The following is a 16,688-nucleotide window of genomic DNA, read 5'->3' on the forward strand; positions in this document are numbered from 1 at the left end:
TGCGTTCAATTAATGAATTTTAAATGCGTTCTCATTGTCACTTCCGCACGCCGTAGGCAGCACCTGCAGTCCATGGCGCACGGTGCGTATGCTTGACGCGTTATTTGCAAGTCAACCACCAAGCCAAGTCTGTGGGCGCAGCATGCCGGGTCTGATGAAGGATAAAGGACACTGCGGCGCCATTATCTTCGCCATAAGGCATACTGCCATTCAGGATATCAACCTGCAGGCAAAATGAACAGTGGAATTAGTGGATCGAAAAAAAAACCCACATTGAAAACTTATCAAGAATAACCATATAACCATAACCATATCAAGAATAACCATATACTATATATACATCATTATTTACCAATAGCTTTTTCTTCTTTATTGTCAAGTGATTTTTAAGAGCTAATTTTATTGTGAACATTTCTATAAATAGCTTTGACCCACTGTGCCCGCAGGTGGGAGGCAGTGCGTGCGCAGCCTGCAAAAGGCGCCCACATTAACTACAAGGATAATGTCACCCGTCATCCGCCCGCCGGCTGCGGCATGAAAAAATAACAAGAAAATGCCAGGCATCGTTCATTACGAACCACGGCTCAGGCTCAGCCCTTTTGGCCAGGTGCGTGGATGGGGATGTGAATGTGGCAGGACCAACAGAAGGATAACAGGGGGCACAGGACGAGCGACAAGACAAGGAGGAATCCGAAATGGTTTATTGTTGTAACTGTCGCCCGGCGGCATAATATATAGTCTGGAACGTATCCTGGAGCGCGACTCCGCCGCTGACACAAATCACATGCAACCTTTGTGAAGCGCTCGCCTCCGGGAAAATGAAGTGGAACTTGGGCATTTTTGGTGCTCTCCGGCTAACCAGCTCTCCTGCTCACCTGCTTGTATGTACGTGCCCGCATTTCGCAGTTCCTGTATTTTGGACTTGAGTTCGGGATACCGAATTACGTAAGCTTAAAGGGGGTCTTAGTGCTCTATCTTGCCGGTAAACCATCGCCTTTGTCTGCGTTTGCCGTCTTCCGTTTTAACAAATGTTTTGTTAGCGCAGCGCTCTCAAGTTTTCCGCTTGCAAAAATTATGCGGAAACGGAAGCGACAAAAGGAAAACCACAATTGGAGGGGCGTCCTGTGTATCCCGTATATCCTGTGTTAGTGCGTATGTGTTCAAGTGGCACGTGTCCTGCACACACTCACATACCAAACCATATACACACATAGATATCCACCTGGACCCACTTTGTCATCAGGTTGAATTAGGACTATTCAATTTTCATTATTAAATAATGCCCAGGCATTGATGCGTACGTGCGGCTCGGCAAAATTAAATGCACATCGGAATTTATGGGTCTCGGACAAAATGACAAATAGTGCGTGGCTGATCCGCACAAGACACACAAGGTAAAAGTGTAATTAAATTTGTCCAAAATTCGAATGCACATCCTGGGCGAGGCGAAGAAGCCATAAATCTGGGCACATAAAACCCAAGCGCCGCCCCGGCTCACAGCGATAAATCACAACGAAATTCACATAATTTTTATCGTTTTGCACAATTTTGCATGTGCTCACTTACTACATACATAAATCTATATGTATGGAGCGAGCCTCCTTTCGCATCGGTTTTCAAGTTAAACGTTTCAATAAAGTCGAGCACCTGTCAATAAATCGAAATTGCCTCTCGTATTATTTTTATCGGCTACGTTTCGTTTACATTGCACAAGATGCTTCACTTTTCTCACAGCCAGCGGCCAGATATATATATATATATATCCACATATATTTTTGAGCCACAGACATGTGTCTGTGTGTGGTTCAGAAAAGCGGGAAAGCGACCTTAGATATCTCTCACCGCCTCGTCATCGCCATCATCTTCTTCCAGTTGAGCGGATCCGGTGGGTGAAGTCCCAAGTCCTTCTGTGGTTTCCAGTTCTCCTGGTTTCTCCTTAACTTCCCAACTTCTCTTATTTCTTGGGCGGTCGAGTTCGCAGTTTAATTCAGTTTTCGGCAATCGAATTGCGGACAGTTTTCATGGCTTTAATTACGGCTCGTCCGCCTTTGAAGTCATATTCCTTGAAGCTTTAATCTTAATCCACTTGCGCTTAAAAGCGGCCGAGCACAATTTTTACGAGCGCCTGTGCTTTATGAAAATTTAATAAGCCGGCAACGAGGAGAGTGCGCATAATGAGAGTGGCGGCCTGGTCCCGAAAAATCGGGACATGCCAGGACAGCCAGCAACCAGCCAGCATCCAGCCACCGCATCTCATTCGAATCAGAATCTGACTCTCCGGATGAACCAACCAACCAACCACCGCCCACACATGTCATGTAAAAAGACTGTTTAACAAGCAGAGCCAAGAAGGAGCAGCTTAAAAATGAAATGCGTTTCTCGTTTTCACATGGCTGCCATCGAATAGGTCACAGTGGTTGAAAATGTCAAGGAATGAGCGGATATGAGAAGAAAAAAGTTATGATAAAAAATATATGCATATAATTAAATAAAACAGTTTTTCTTGTAATAATTTAGATTTACCAAAGATTGGAAATATGATATTATTAAACGCTGCTCCTTTGTGATTAGAGATTATTAAATATTTTAATTTTATTTTAATTGAACTACTTAGAAGCCATTTAAATGTATAAAACCTCAGGTTTAATACAAGAATATTACCTTGTTTTAGGCAAAAAGATAAAGTTGGGAACTCAGACCACTGTCTTTGTTTCAACCTTGTGCAAGACGTTGCTCTCGTTGTACCGAGCCAACAAACAAGCGAAATATTATTTACGAGCTGTCAAATCCCAGTTAACATGCCTTACACAAGGACCAAGGACGTCTTCGGTGTGTTGGTGTAGTTGTTTGCTCGATGCGGGCGCATAGTTCGCTAAGAGACAGCTGAAGATGCGCTGCCACAGTTACAGGACACAGAGCTACAGATACAGATTAACAGCAACGGTACCAGAGATATAGACACAGATACAACGGGTATAGATACAACCGCACTGCCAGACACTCGTATGGCATTCAGAAAGTGTGCCAGGACGTCTGGACCGTAGTCAAATGCCGGATCCTTGGATCTTTGGATCCTTGAGGCCGACTGTAGCGGAGCGGCATAATAAAATAAAAAAGCATAAATGAAAGCGAGGCCAGGCCACGAAAATAATTTAAATTTATGTACTTGTGCGTATTTATTTGTGCGTTTGGCTTGTATTTCCTTCGCGACGTCTCTTGATTTGTTTTTCTCGCTCCCACGCTCGTCCTTTACACGCTGCCTCCTCTCGCTTGCCATCGTTTTATCAAGAGCAACAGCAGAAAGCATTAAATTCAATTTGCTTGTGTGAGTATCTGTGTGTCTGCCACTCAGCGTCAGTTACACGGAAAAAATGGAAGTGGGTGGGATGGGGCGTGCGGGAGCGCCAAAGGACGAAGGACCAAGGGGAGGGACAAGGCCATGCGAATGGCGGCGACCTGTTGTGTTGTTTAAGGAATTACTTAACATGGTAAAAGCATGGTGTGTGTGAGTGCTGCTTATGCATGTATGTGCTTAATAAAAATTTCGGTGCGTTCTTTTTTCGGCTCTATCCTGGAACAGCTACAAACGGGTAGCTCGAATCTGCAGGCATTTAAATTCATTTTCTTTTAACATAAACATTTTATAATTTTTAAAGTATTAAGAATTGTGCGAAAATTTTAACAACATTTAAAACGATTATTTTTAGTGATGATCTACTTTATCTTGTCCTTTTCATCCTTGCCCTTTGGTTCGTCAGCTTTCTTGCCATCTTTGGCTTTCACTTCTTTTTCCCCACCCTTTTCTTTGGCCTTTACTTCTTTATCTCTATTCTTTTTCTCAGGCTTTGGTTGGTTCTCTGGTCTAAGTAAATATTTATATTTTTATAAAAACTTTTTCCAATTTAACTGTAACTTACAGATCATCAACCGAAATGGGATCAATATCAATATCGGGCAACTTGAATTTCGGAAACTCGAGCATATCCACGCCCTCGCCGCCGCCGTATTGCAGAGCCAGGCGCTCAGTGACTTCCTTCAGCTCCGCCTCGAATTCCGGACCAGGATCTACGGGCTTTCCCTTGGGACTCTTCAGCCGATACTCGCGCACCTTGTCCAGGAAAATCTGATAAATGGGATCCTTGTAGCGAAGGGATGCGGTATTGCTCACACTCCTACATAAAACTAGGCTTGGTTTTAGGAAACGGCTAAACATTTTTTTGTTAGTTTTGTTCTCTGCTGACACGATACTGTTTCTATGCGATAAAATATGATTCTGAGATATCTTACTCAAGGGTAATTTGATTTCAAAATTAAAATAAAATCATTGTCTTCAGAACAGGTAAGCCATCTTTTTTTAAGATTTGAATTTATATTTTTAAACGTTTTATATCTTTTATTTTGAGTATTTTTTGCGTTTATCAAACCCCGCATTTTGGGCTAACGCATCTGAAGTGCTTCCCTGCTCCAGGACGAATTTTTACGCACCGTTGCTGCCCGTTCTCCTTTATTCCCGAGCGTGTAAGATTTTCTCTCTGTCTGACTCGTCGTATCTGCGAATGTCTGTGTGTGAGTGGGCTTGACAATGCGAGTGCCATCTCGACAAGTTTTTCTCAAAAAGTGAGACAAGTGGAAATCCGTTAAAGAAATACGTGAAACACATAAAGGCGATGATGTTGCTGCCGTCAACTTGCTGTTGCTGTTGCTTATGTGCACGCAGCAAGATACATAAATATATGCGCGTGTGTGGACAAAGAAATGTCGGCGGCAGCAAATAAAAATTAATTGAAAAATGTTTATCAAGGACTTTGCAGGGGAAAAATTTAAATGCACAGAGCAGAAAAGAGCTGAAAAGAGAACTGAGCCGTCGGACAAACTCTGATAATTGATGGGAAGACATGGCTGTGAAAATTATAATTAATATAAATTTCCATTCACCTTTTTTCCCCTCCCGCACCATCGCTGACAGTGCAAATAAATGGATCATTGTCGAGTGCGAAATGAGGAATGTGTAGCTTCTAAACCGGGCTTAATCGGCCATCGCCACATGCGGCTCATTTCAAATGCAGCCAGCACTCATGCTGCGTTTCGCATCCGCCACTCGAATTAAAATATACGAACATATAGTACGTACATATTGTGTGCAAAATATCCACACCGAACTAAAAATTATGCAACGCATTAAAAATTTAACAAGCGCTTATCCGCTTAGTGCAACGCCCGCAACACGAGGGGTTTTTGTACGCCAACGTCACTTTCAATATTTAAATTTTGACATTTTCTGCATTTGACGCCGCCATGTAGTGGAACGAGGTGTGGGGGGGGGAGGGGGGAGCGCTGCGCGGGACATGGACAATATTGCATCAATGCAAATTGGGCAGAAATAATATGCAAACATTGGCACAAACAGAATGGCAACCTAATTGGCAGCAATAACAAACTTCCCACGCATCTGACATTCCAATGAAGAGGGTTGGCTGTCGTCCTACGTGTTTTGAATCGATCAAGTTTCTAATACAAATACTAATATAAGTTTTTGTCAAAAAAACTGAGTTGAACTATAAATATTAAGAGGTTTTTTATCTGTGTTTAAAATATTGAAACTTGTTTTATCAACATACTTGCGATCCTATTTCTATTAGTATTTTTGTTCGGTGCACCAATAGTTTAAGCGTTCATTGGCGAAAACAAGAAGACGTGAAACGGTTATTGCCTGCTGGTGGCATATATCAGGTCTTTTTTGTCTGGTGCCGAGCGCATGTATCTCAATCTTCATTCCGACTACTACACAGAGCTAAGGATTAAGCAGTTGTGCGGCTGCCACGCCCCCGCCATTAAAGTAGTTTCCCCTAACTTGGTTAGAATTAATATTTAGCTGAGCGCAACTTTATTTGCAGTTGGCAAATGCTTTAACCTCCCCCGCCGACAACAAAGTGAGCAAAGTATCCTGCGGTTGCCTGCCGCTCCTTGAACGTGTATATGTATCTGTGCATCTGTGTATCTGTGTATCTGTGTATCTGTGCATCTGTGTGCCAGTCTATCCACGTAACTGTGTGGGTGTTCGTACATGATGTGGCTGTGTGTGCGTGTTTTAAAATGCAACAGATGCGCCAAATTAATGCGACCATTAAATTGTATTAGCGTGTGCAAAATGTAAAGCGCATTTGCCAGCAGATTGCTTCAGCCAAGTGCGAGTGTATCCGAGTCCCGGGGTTCTGTGTGGGATTGTGAATGCATCCCGCTATCACCGCAGTCTCTGTGCGTTGTATTCGCTGCAAATTTGTGTGTGAATAAACATGAGAGTCGTTGCATTAATGCGCATACAAAAGCCAACTGAGTCGAGTCCTTGCCGGCGTAACAGCTATCCCTGCGTAGGAACAAGGATTTAAATATCACCGAGAGCGAAGGGGGTTGCGGGATGCGATGCTGGGGGATTGAGAGCTGCTCAATGCTAAAATATCACACAGCAGCAGCATCAAGTTTATGTGGCATGCCACAAAGTACACACAGATACAATTACACAGGCACCGAGCGATATACAAAACTGCATTTGCCGCTTTTTGCCCGTGTGTGCGCTTTTCGCCGAGCTCTCTCATAAGTGCAACTTCAACGCGGCGGCAAATAAAAATGATAAATACGTTTTTTAACTAGAGGATAAAGAAAGGGGGAAAAAATTAAATTTTAATATCGTTTACCTCATTGTAACCTATATCATAGAGCTGTGTATATTAAAAAAAAAAGCTGCAAATATGGAAATGTCTGTAGAAAGATTCTTTTTTGCAATCAAGAAACATGAGTGCAACTGTATTGTTTTAAACCACAAATGTTTTCAAAAAAATACAATAATTTTAAATGATATTACAAATGATTTTGTATTATATGTTAAATTCGCGTTTTATATATTCCTGCAAGTTATTTAAGTTACTATATATTCAATGAATTTCGAATATTTTTCCAAAATGATTTCTTTATTTTATCATTAAGGCTTACAGGCACTCTTCCATTTTCTTTAGTGCATCTCAAAGGATGCCAACTATCCGGCGGACGGGAGTAGAGTGCTGGTTGCGGATATTTATTCATTAGCCATTTGGCATAATTTGTTGTCTCGCTTTGGGCGCTCTGTTTCGTCCTGGTAAAATTGCCAGCAACAATGGAGCAGTTCCGATTGGAAGAGGGTGGTGTTGGGGTGGTGGTTACCACTAATAGGCTTCTAATTGGGCAGTCGCCGCCTTTTTGTTTGCCCTACTATTCTTTCTTTTTTTCGATGTGCGCTATTACTCGCTGTTTCGGTATTCCAATTAAAATGCATCTGGTGGTGATGTATCTGCACCCTGCCGCCGGCAGTTGCAAGTAATTTTAGCCACATATTGCCAAAGTGCCGCAAATAGAAGCAGCCGTGCTACAGTTGCCCTTAAGCTGCACGCAGAGCTCATTAGAGCGAACCAAATCTGTGCTTAGAAGGGGGTGCCATTGGGTGGTCTTTGTTGCAATGGAGCACGGAGTCCGGGAATACGGGATATGGGGTATTAGATCCATTAACAGTCTGTACCTGCTTGATTATACATTTCGGCCTGCCCGGAGGATGCTGCCGCTGCTGCAGCTGCCGTTGATTTGGATTTTCGGCTGGCTGATGCGATTAAACAAAACTCACTAATGGAGCTTACCTCACCGATTCGGCGGCCAAAAAATGAGCGGATATCGCGTGCACAGGGAAAAAAGTTGGGTTCGTAGTCAGAATCCGCTGTTTATGAGCAGGTAGTCTAAATTCTTCTTCAAACACATTTAGAAATGGAAAAAAAATTATTTTTTCGTTATCTTACAAAATTTAATGTTATAATGAATTTTATATTGATCAATCAGGAAATTTGTAACAAAACTAAAGCTACTTGGTGGCTTTTAGATAGAGCATGCAAGTTGGAATATTTCTTAGGTCAGCTGAATTCTGTAATTCAAAGAAATTTTTTTGAGTATAAATATATTTCGTGCATGGTTTCACTAAGGGATTGAAGTCGTGTTTATGCCCCACGCCTGTTGCGGTCATAATTGTATTAATGAACACATGCCCTGCCCGACCCCCAGCCACCGAAGCCAAACAGGCGGATTGTATCTCACGGATGCCGAGATATGGCGAACAAAGCACTGTGCACATATATTTGCATAGGAATATTAATGCCATAATTATTTGCCACATGGACACAATGCACAAGATGAATGCAATATTTAGCATGTCAGTTAGTGCCCGAGTGTGTGCGTGTATGGGTGTGTATCTGTGTGACCCCTCTGTAGCGACCGCTGTAATTCCAATTGCATTTTGGCAATTCAAGCAGCTCGGATGGCTGTGAAATATTTCGGCTTCACTTGCCAACTGATGCATTGTTGCTACTGCTGTTTTGGGGTTTGGCTCACAGAGACGCACTAATGCATAATGTAACTCAATTAATTTGGGCTGGCTATTATTTTAAGTACATATGCAGCTCAGGAGAAGAATTTTGGCCGCAGTCATGCAGTCAACCTGTCAATTTACTCGATTTCCTTTCACTTTGCTTTCAGAGAGATGAAAACCATTTTCCTTATCTCGGTTCGACAACAGTTACGACCAGTGACTAGTGAACGTCTGATTAAATATTCATTAATCTGTAATTTCTGCTAATTATTGCGTTGATCAAATATTTACGTTCAGCTGATAGGCCATTGTTTTGCTTCCAAATTATGCACTTGCCAATAGAGGAAAATTAGCAGTTCACCGAACACAAATTAGGTCAAAAACTAGAGACTATCTTATCGCAATGTTGGTTTTTAAATTGTTATCCATTTCAAATGAATTGCTCTAAATATTGTTAGATATTGCTATAAACATACATTTAAATTTATATCAGAAATCTTAAGTCTTCGGCTAAACGGATTTAAAATTGATTTGTGCAGATGGAGATTCTACAGCATATTGTATAGCAAATACCAGTTATAAGAAAAACCAATTATTAGGACATGGATACAAGAGTTGGGTATAAGTAGTCACTTTTGTAACCCATTTAGCTGGTATCCCATTAAGCCTATACGCACAACACCCCCTCGATCAGCAGCCACTTCTGCAGGATAAATTCCATTGTTCTCGGCTCAAGCGGCAGTATTGAACCTTGAACCCGATACCTTTTAGCCACCCTTGAAGAAATGCGAAAGTGGACTGGGCATCATGTCAGGAAACAAACAAGTCCACCGACTCGCATCCACATCAATGGCAATGTGGCAGCGGATTCGAAGGGAGCGTGCTCGATGTGGTGCATAATGAATGGAATGCATTTGCAGCGGTGGTTGAAGTGTGGTGGGTGGGGGTGGTGGTTGTGGTGGTGCCACTGGAACGGCGGTGCTCCCGCCATCTGTGTGCCAAGCACTAAGTGCGGATTAAAGGTGAAATAACGCAGCTTCGAGCCAAAAACCGAACAAAAGCCACCACCAAAGGCAAACAGAAGGGGAAAAAGGATATTCCGTACGATCCAAAAGCATAATGCCTTGCATTTCCAGCCAGCTATTATTGCTCACTATTGCTCATTCCCAGCCAGCTATTATACCATCCAATCGCCCCCGCAGAGCAGTACTTAACGCTAATCCAATGCACTGGGCACCCGGATTCCCCGGCCTGGCATTTGCTTATCAAACAATTCCAATATGCTTGCGGACCTTAGTCGTCAATATATCTATCGCTGCTATACACGGAAATAAATAATTTCAACTGTTTAGTAGTCTAATAAAGCTGAAATTATATCTGTATTTTAGTTATCTTTAAATAAAAATTTCATAAAGAGTTTAGTAGGTCCTACAAGGTTTATGTAGCATCTTCATCTAAAATACCTAAGTTCAGTCCAGAATAACCGACAATTGATTTTACTATATTATTTTTCTGTGTACTGTTTGCTACCCCTCCCACGCGATATTGTTTTATTGCATAATGGGTGAAGTGTCTGTTCTGTTGAGTTCCGTTCTCCCCTGTTTGTTTAGGATTAGAGCTGAGAGAGCCCGGTCCCGAACCTGAGCCCAAACCCAAAACCGGCTGGATTTGGCAACTTGCATCCATTGTTCGAGTGGCTGCTGGTGGCTGCGCCGGCGAAGGGTCGACCCTTGACCCTGAGCTCTAATTTGAGTTTGACATTTATGTCAATATTTGGTCAGTCATTGTTCGCACTCGTACACGCACACATACCCCTAGATATGTGACTTTAGGGGTTGGCCTCTATTATATTGTTACGCTTGGTGTCCTCATTGTATCTACCACCTCCACCTCCCCTTCCACAACCAGCGCACTTTTTGCGGTTGGCCATATGCGGGTGCTGGAACTCGGGTCTACTAATATAAATTTATTGCACACACTAAAATACAATTAAATAAATTATGAGATTTACTCAAAGCAGGGCGATGGGCATTTCTTATGATTTCTCCCCAGTGCAGGACAGGCGCTTCTGTCCCCGGGTAATTACCATTGGGGTCCAAGCAGATAATCAGCGCGTTCAGGTGAGCGAAAGCTTCTGAATCGTGGGCAAAGGATTTCTGTTAAAAGCCGCAACAAAGTAGCGCAAAGTAAGACAAAGTAGACACATCCCCTCCTGCGCAAAAGTCCCGGGCAGTAAAAGCGCAACATGTTGCCTCAAGTAGCACATAGACACATACAAACGCACACAGAAGGCAATACAACTACACCGCTACACCGGATACAAGGATACAAATGGCCGGGCCAAGAAGCGGAGCCCAGACTTTGCCTACTTTGTCTGCCGGTGGCTCATCTACATGAAAGCGAACTGAACCACCCACCCCCTGTAAATTATGGAGCCGTGCACGTCTGGTCATTAAGCCAAATAAAACCGGCGCAAGATTTATACACGCGCCAAGAAAGGATCCTTGCTGGAGGTAGGTGTTGCATGCACTGAAGAAAAATTATGCAAATACTCTTCTTTCTCAGAAGCTTAAAATATTGATTAAAGGTGTCTAATAGTATGCCGCAAACGACTGTCCATCGCTATGCTCATATTTAGACTGCTATCTTTTGAATAGAATATGAATGAATAAAACATGTGAATTAATCACAAATTAAATATAATAAATTATTTTGCAGAATATATTTGACACCGCTTTAAGCAAGAATTTCTTCCTGTGATATATCAGCAAATAACAGGCAACAGAAGGCTTCCTTTTAAATGGACTCGGACTAGTCTCGATTTTGGGTGCGGTTGCGCGTTGCGTTAACTTTTTGATATAAATTTCCAGCTGCTTGTGCGGCACTTAATTTTCCAGCCCCGACTCCAACTGCGACTCTATCTGTGCTCCCACCAACACCAGCAGCACTACCACTACCATTTCCCAGTTCCCAACTCTATTCAGTGCCAGTGTCCTGGACACGTGCAGCTTTTTGCCACCTGCCTCCAATTCGAGGTGCAGCATTTGGCATTCGAGTTTGCCGCGCAACAGTTAATCTTAGTTACGTTTAGTCGGCTGGAAATAAACTCACATTTGGACTGTATCTAGGCCAGAGGACATCTATTCAGCACAGACCAGCCCAGCCAGACACGTTTAATAAGATCACGTAATTTATTTAATTTGATACGCTTCTTGTGTGCTGTTTTATGGAGAATATGTGAAATAAGTGGATCAATACAACCAATATTAATGGGGTTCTACGAGATAGGATTAAGCGGAAATTGTCCATTGGTTAAAGACCGTGTTTGCTATAAGTATTTAAGGATGAATTCTGAATGCATGATTTTGTTGAAGATGAAAATCTTTTTGAATAACTTAGTACACTTAGGATTCCATATTATTAGATTTACCATAGTGAAGGAGGACATGTGTGCCTGATTTTACAATACCCAAGCAGCCACCCTCAACCACACACTTTTCAATTTGTCTGACTTTTAACTGAAATTGAATTAAAAGAGAATATCCAAAAACAATTACTTTCTCTTTTCCAATTTGTGTCACTAAACCAGTTAGAGCTGTGCTCTTTAATGCACTTTATCCGGCTGAAGACTGGTAGCCGCCCATCCGCAGCACTTTAGAGTTTAATAAACTTTATCAAATGCACTCGAAATCAAGTTCCACTCGGCACGATACAGCTCCAAGCGCTACCGATCTTCATTTCGATAACTTTTCTGCGGCAAGGACGATGAATGAGAATGCGGGTGATGATGAGGAAGTGGTGCTGGAGGAGGAGCATAAAGACGAGGAGCCAGGGAGTTAAGCACACATTTTGGTCTGGCAAGTCAACAAAGTGGCGCCGAAACTTTATCTAACACTTTGCAGCTTGGCCAGATACAGAACAGCCTGCCTGAGGAAAATCGGTAGGGGGCGAAAAACCAGGGGAGGAAATCTCAAGTTTCAAGTGCAGCCGGAATGCGTCACGCACTGGTGGTACAAACGAAACCGAGCACTTGGCCCATTGTTTTAGAGGGGGATTTCGGATTAGAGGGGCGGAGTCGGAGCCTGGCCAAACTTTCGGCACACTTGGTGCAGTCATAAAAAGACTTCTCTAACGGCGACAAAATCCATATCAAAGGCTGGCATAAACCAGGCCGAGCAACAACTGCAAATGGCTTAAGCTCAAAACTAACTGCTAAATGGTTTGCTGCGGACTTTTCACCCAAATGCTCTCTAAAAATTGCCGCACACTTTTTCGGGGCACGCAACTTGGCTCGTAAAGTCCAGTCATTGCCATTTTATTTAGCAGCAGGACCTTTAAGACATCGTCAAGATGTTTGGAACTATTTGATACTAAAAGAACACGGTGAAGGATTTTTGTGGGCCAAAATAGTAGCAGTATGGTAGATTAAGCAAGTGTTTTAAATAAAATATAAAATATACCTACCAGACACTTAAAAATGTTATATAGCTATTTGCTATTTATAAGACATTTCACTATACCCACTGTCTTACTGTACTCCTTTAATAGGTTATTTCTAAAATATCCACAGTATCCATTCTAATTGCAGCTTTCTATTGTTCGGCACTATTGTTTGCCTTTTGTTTCATTTGCTTTTAATTTTGCAAGTGTTTCGGTTAGTGCAGCTGGAGTCTGCTTAGCATCTTTTTTTTGGCGCCGCGTCGAGTTGCAGTTTCCAATTTGCAATTTGCCCCAGGGCGCCATAATTATTTTGTTGCAATTAAAAGTCTTGACACTGCCAAAGGAAAATTTGCCCAATTTATGCCCCAGCCTTTACGGTTTGTTTGCCAGGAGGGAAAATGCTGCGAAAGAACAATTACGCCGCCCAAGCAATTGCGATTCTAGGGCAAACTTTTGCCCCGTCCTTTTTGCAATTATTTGCCAAACTCGAGACCAGACACTTGATGACTGATTACCATCTCAAACTCTAGCTCGATATTTATGAGAGATGGGTCAATCGAGCGAATCACAAATCCGGAATCACACAAATCAAATATCAAACGATCCGCCATAAATGTTTGATGGCTATAAAATTTCAATTTGCCCTATTAATTCAGCACAATACACAATGCCAAAATATAATATTTCACAGTCACCCTTCCCTCGCCACGAGTATCCAAGCCATGGCGAAAATTTTACATAGAACCAAATTAATTTTAAATTATGCATGACCTGCTAGCGAAGCGAAACGAAGCGAAGCTCAAACCGCTGGGGATTTCGAAAATTTCCACCTGCCAACATTAACCCAGAAAGAGTGGAGGGTGTCAGTGCCTTCCAAGGACCGCCTCCCGGCTCCCCAATCCCCAGCTCGAAAGCCCCGCCCTCGATGTAATTTAAACCCATTTTCGAGGAACTTAAAGAGAACGCAGGAAGTGCAGCATCTGAGTGGGAGGGAATGAGCCAAATGGGCGGGCAATGGGTTTTTCTTTACGAGTGGCGAGTTTTTGCATTTATTGAGTAATAAAATCGTAAATTTTCCACACCGTGTTGCAAGTGAAATCCCCGCGCCCGGCACCGCGACCCCACAGACCCTCAGGCTCTGCAATCGCTGGACATTCAACAAGCGCAACGCGCAACGGACTACTTCAAACGGATGCACTGAGAGAAACTACTTAAAAGCAATCTATTTAATTAAAATTTATAAGTAACAAAAAATTTCAAGTTTTGAGTTCTAATTCGGTATATTATTATTTTAACTTTAAAATGGCAAGTTAAAGCAATTGTTTCTCCAAGTGTAAAACTATAACCTGGTCGTAGGTGCGCCACGGGACAGGACTCCGACCGACGCTCGCTTGCCTCCTAACGAGCCGTGGCCAGGCGTCCCGACCACTCGCCCACCCGCCGAATGACCTACCCACCCACTCAAGCACCACCCCCACGGAACCAACCCCTCAATCACCAAGGCCTGTCTGCTGTTGCCGCTGCTGATGCGGCGCGATTCCTTTGTGTGCCATTGTCGAAAATTGAATTTCAAATTATTTTCACAGCTCTCCGGGCTAGTGGTGCTCCACTTCCACTTCCACTTCCACTTCCAGATCCACTTCCACTTCCACCTCAACTTCCTGCTCCACCTACACATTTTTCCGCCGGCTGACTGACATTGAGCCGCGGCTGTCTCGCGGGTGTGGTCTCTGTATAATCGCAGCTTTATTAATTTTTTATCGCCTACTTGTGCGGCGATTTTTTGAATTTTTATTGGAAATTAAAAATGGTAATGTCTTGAGCGTCACACTGCTGGGCATTGTGGCTTTTCTTTGGCCCCCAAATGCCTTTCTAATTTGAGGTCGAGACCATTGCCGAATGACTTGTCAGCGGCTATTAAGCACTTTGATCTTGGCCAGCGCGCTGTGGACTTCGCCTTAAATTCTTCGAACAAGTCGAGACGTTAATGATGTGGCAAATTATTATGGCAGCTGACAATTGACTGGTCACCCCAGTCACACTTCCACCAAAAATAAGTTGCCCGAAATGCATTCAACTTGAATGGCCATTGATTTGAGCCTTGGGTTTCACTCTTGATTGGCTTTGGCTTTGAATTTCCCACACCCCCAACTGCATTTATTGAAAACTTTTCACTCCCAGGGAACCAAGGGATGGAGTTTGGATGATGTTGGTGGCGTGTGGGTCTGTGGGCGGCCCAATTGTGGAGCAAATAAATTTCAGGCCACATGTCTGGGTCGTAACATTTAGCTTAGATGGCAAACAATTTGCCAAATTGGCCCAGGCATTATTTTTCTGGCTAAAGGCTTTTAAATTAATAAGGCGGTTCGGGCGTTTTGGGTCCAGGCAAAGTTTGACAGGACAAAGCCCAAATACGCTAACACCAAAATGGGGATTACTAAAGAGTTGAGAAGATAATTCTGCGTAGGACATTGGAAAAAAATAATTAAATTGTTCTGTATGACTACACAGTTTTATAAAAAGGTAAAAGAAAAAGAGGTTAAATTAAAGAGTAAATAAAGAGTAGTCATACAGTGTTATTATAAAACTCCTTAAAATCTTAGTTCAAAAATCTTGAAATATCTAGAAATACTTTTTACATCGAATATGATGTGTTATAAATTTCTGTGTACTTTTAATTCGTCTTTCGTGCATATTTGATTCGCGTGCCAGTCTGGGGCTTATAATTTCTTAACAAAGGTGCATATGATTTGCTTAGTTGCTAAACGCGGCCAGTCACGTGCCACAAAGGGGCACTGAAAACCCCTGGTAAAGGACCTTCACAATAAAACCCCGCCATATAAAGCTGACAGAAGTCGAGACTGGGAGAAAGTCAAATGTCATGTTTATGTCATGTTGCCATTTCGTTGGCTCCTTTTTTTCTCCATTCTTTTCTTGGTTTGGACGCTTTCCTTCACTTTGGAATTGTTTGTCTGCTCAGAACGCGCGTTTGTGCGGCACATTTCATTTTATTTGTTTGGAAATATTTCACTTACTCTGACATCCGCCAGTGCCGCTGATAAACTGGGGCCAAAAGCAAAGGCGATGGTTTCAGCCAAGACGCGCCGACGCCAGTCACGCAGTTACCACCTAAATCGGCCAACCCATTTCATTTCTCAGCGGGAACGGGATCAGCATTCCAACATCCCACATGCTTTTATGACATTTGCCCCCTTATGACAGGTGTTTTGCGCGTGTGTGCCGCCATCTTCTTAGCCCAACAAAAATATTAATTTCCCCCTTTCGCGACTCTTGTTTTTTTATAGCCCTACACGCTTGATTTATGGCCCAGTTGCAGCTGAGAAGGGAGTGATATGCAACAGGATGTAGAAGGGTTGGCTTGGATCTGCCACCCCCGAGAATTCAATTTAGCATATGGCCAAAAAGCTGCCGTCCTTAATCAGCATCGAAACTGAAGCTACAACATCCCCAAAAAGAAAAAATAAAAAAAAATAAAGGAAAAATTAAAAGATTAAACTAAACGCCTGGCTGCGCATTTCCCGCCATAGATAAGTAGCAGGAGCAGGAGCAGGAGCGCGGGAAGCTCAGTAAAAGGAATTAATTCAGTTAAAAGTTTCGCATTAAGAGCAAAAAAAGTGAAAAAAGGGGAGCTTTTTAAAGGAAGAGCAGCCAGCGGATGGAAGGAAAAACTCGACGAACAATAAAAATGGAAAATAAAAAATGAAAAGAAGAGTAGCAAAGTTGAAAAACAAAAGTTTTTAAATATGCTCGTCTGCTGGTTGGCTTTGCCTTTAACTCCTTTGGCCGCTTTGTTTTCCCAGTTTCTCCGCCAACTCCCTTGGTTTTTTTTTTTTAATTTTTTATTTTT

The 16,688-nt window shown here is 42.6% G+C and overlaps 2 protein-coding genes across 2 annotated transcripts in view; both read right to left on the reverse strand.

Moving 5' to 3' along the window:
- The window catches only part of Con (Connectin), a 142,276-nt gene that overhangs the window by 71,125 nt on the left and 54,463 nt on the right, over nucleotides 1-16,688 (reverse strand). The gene's annotated exons all lie outside the window — the stretch shown is intronic.
- ATPsynCF6L (ATP synthase, coupling factor 6-like) lies at nucleotides 3,562-4,251 on the reverse strand. The gene is made up of 2 exons (NM_139685.2): nucleotides 3,918-4,251; nucleotides 3,562-3,862 (listed from the first exon to the last, which is right to left on the reverse strand). Exons 1-2 carry the CDS (start codon nucleotides 4,211-4,213, stop codon nucleotides 3,715-3,717), a joined length of 444 nt encoding a protein of 147 aa, NP_647942.1. The 5' UTR covers nucleotides 4,214-4,251; the 3' UTR covers nucleotides 3,562-3,714.

Source organism: Drosophila melanogaster, chromosome 3L (genome assembly GCF_000001215.4).
Source record: "Drosophila melanogaster chromosome 3L".
Lineage (NCBI taxonomy): Eukaryota > Metazoa > Arthropoda > Insecta > Diptera > Drosophilidae > Drosophila > Drosophila melanogaster.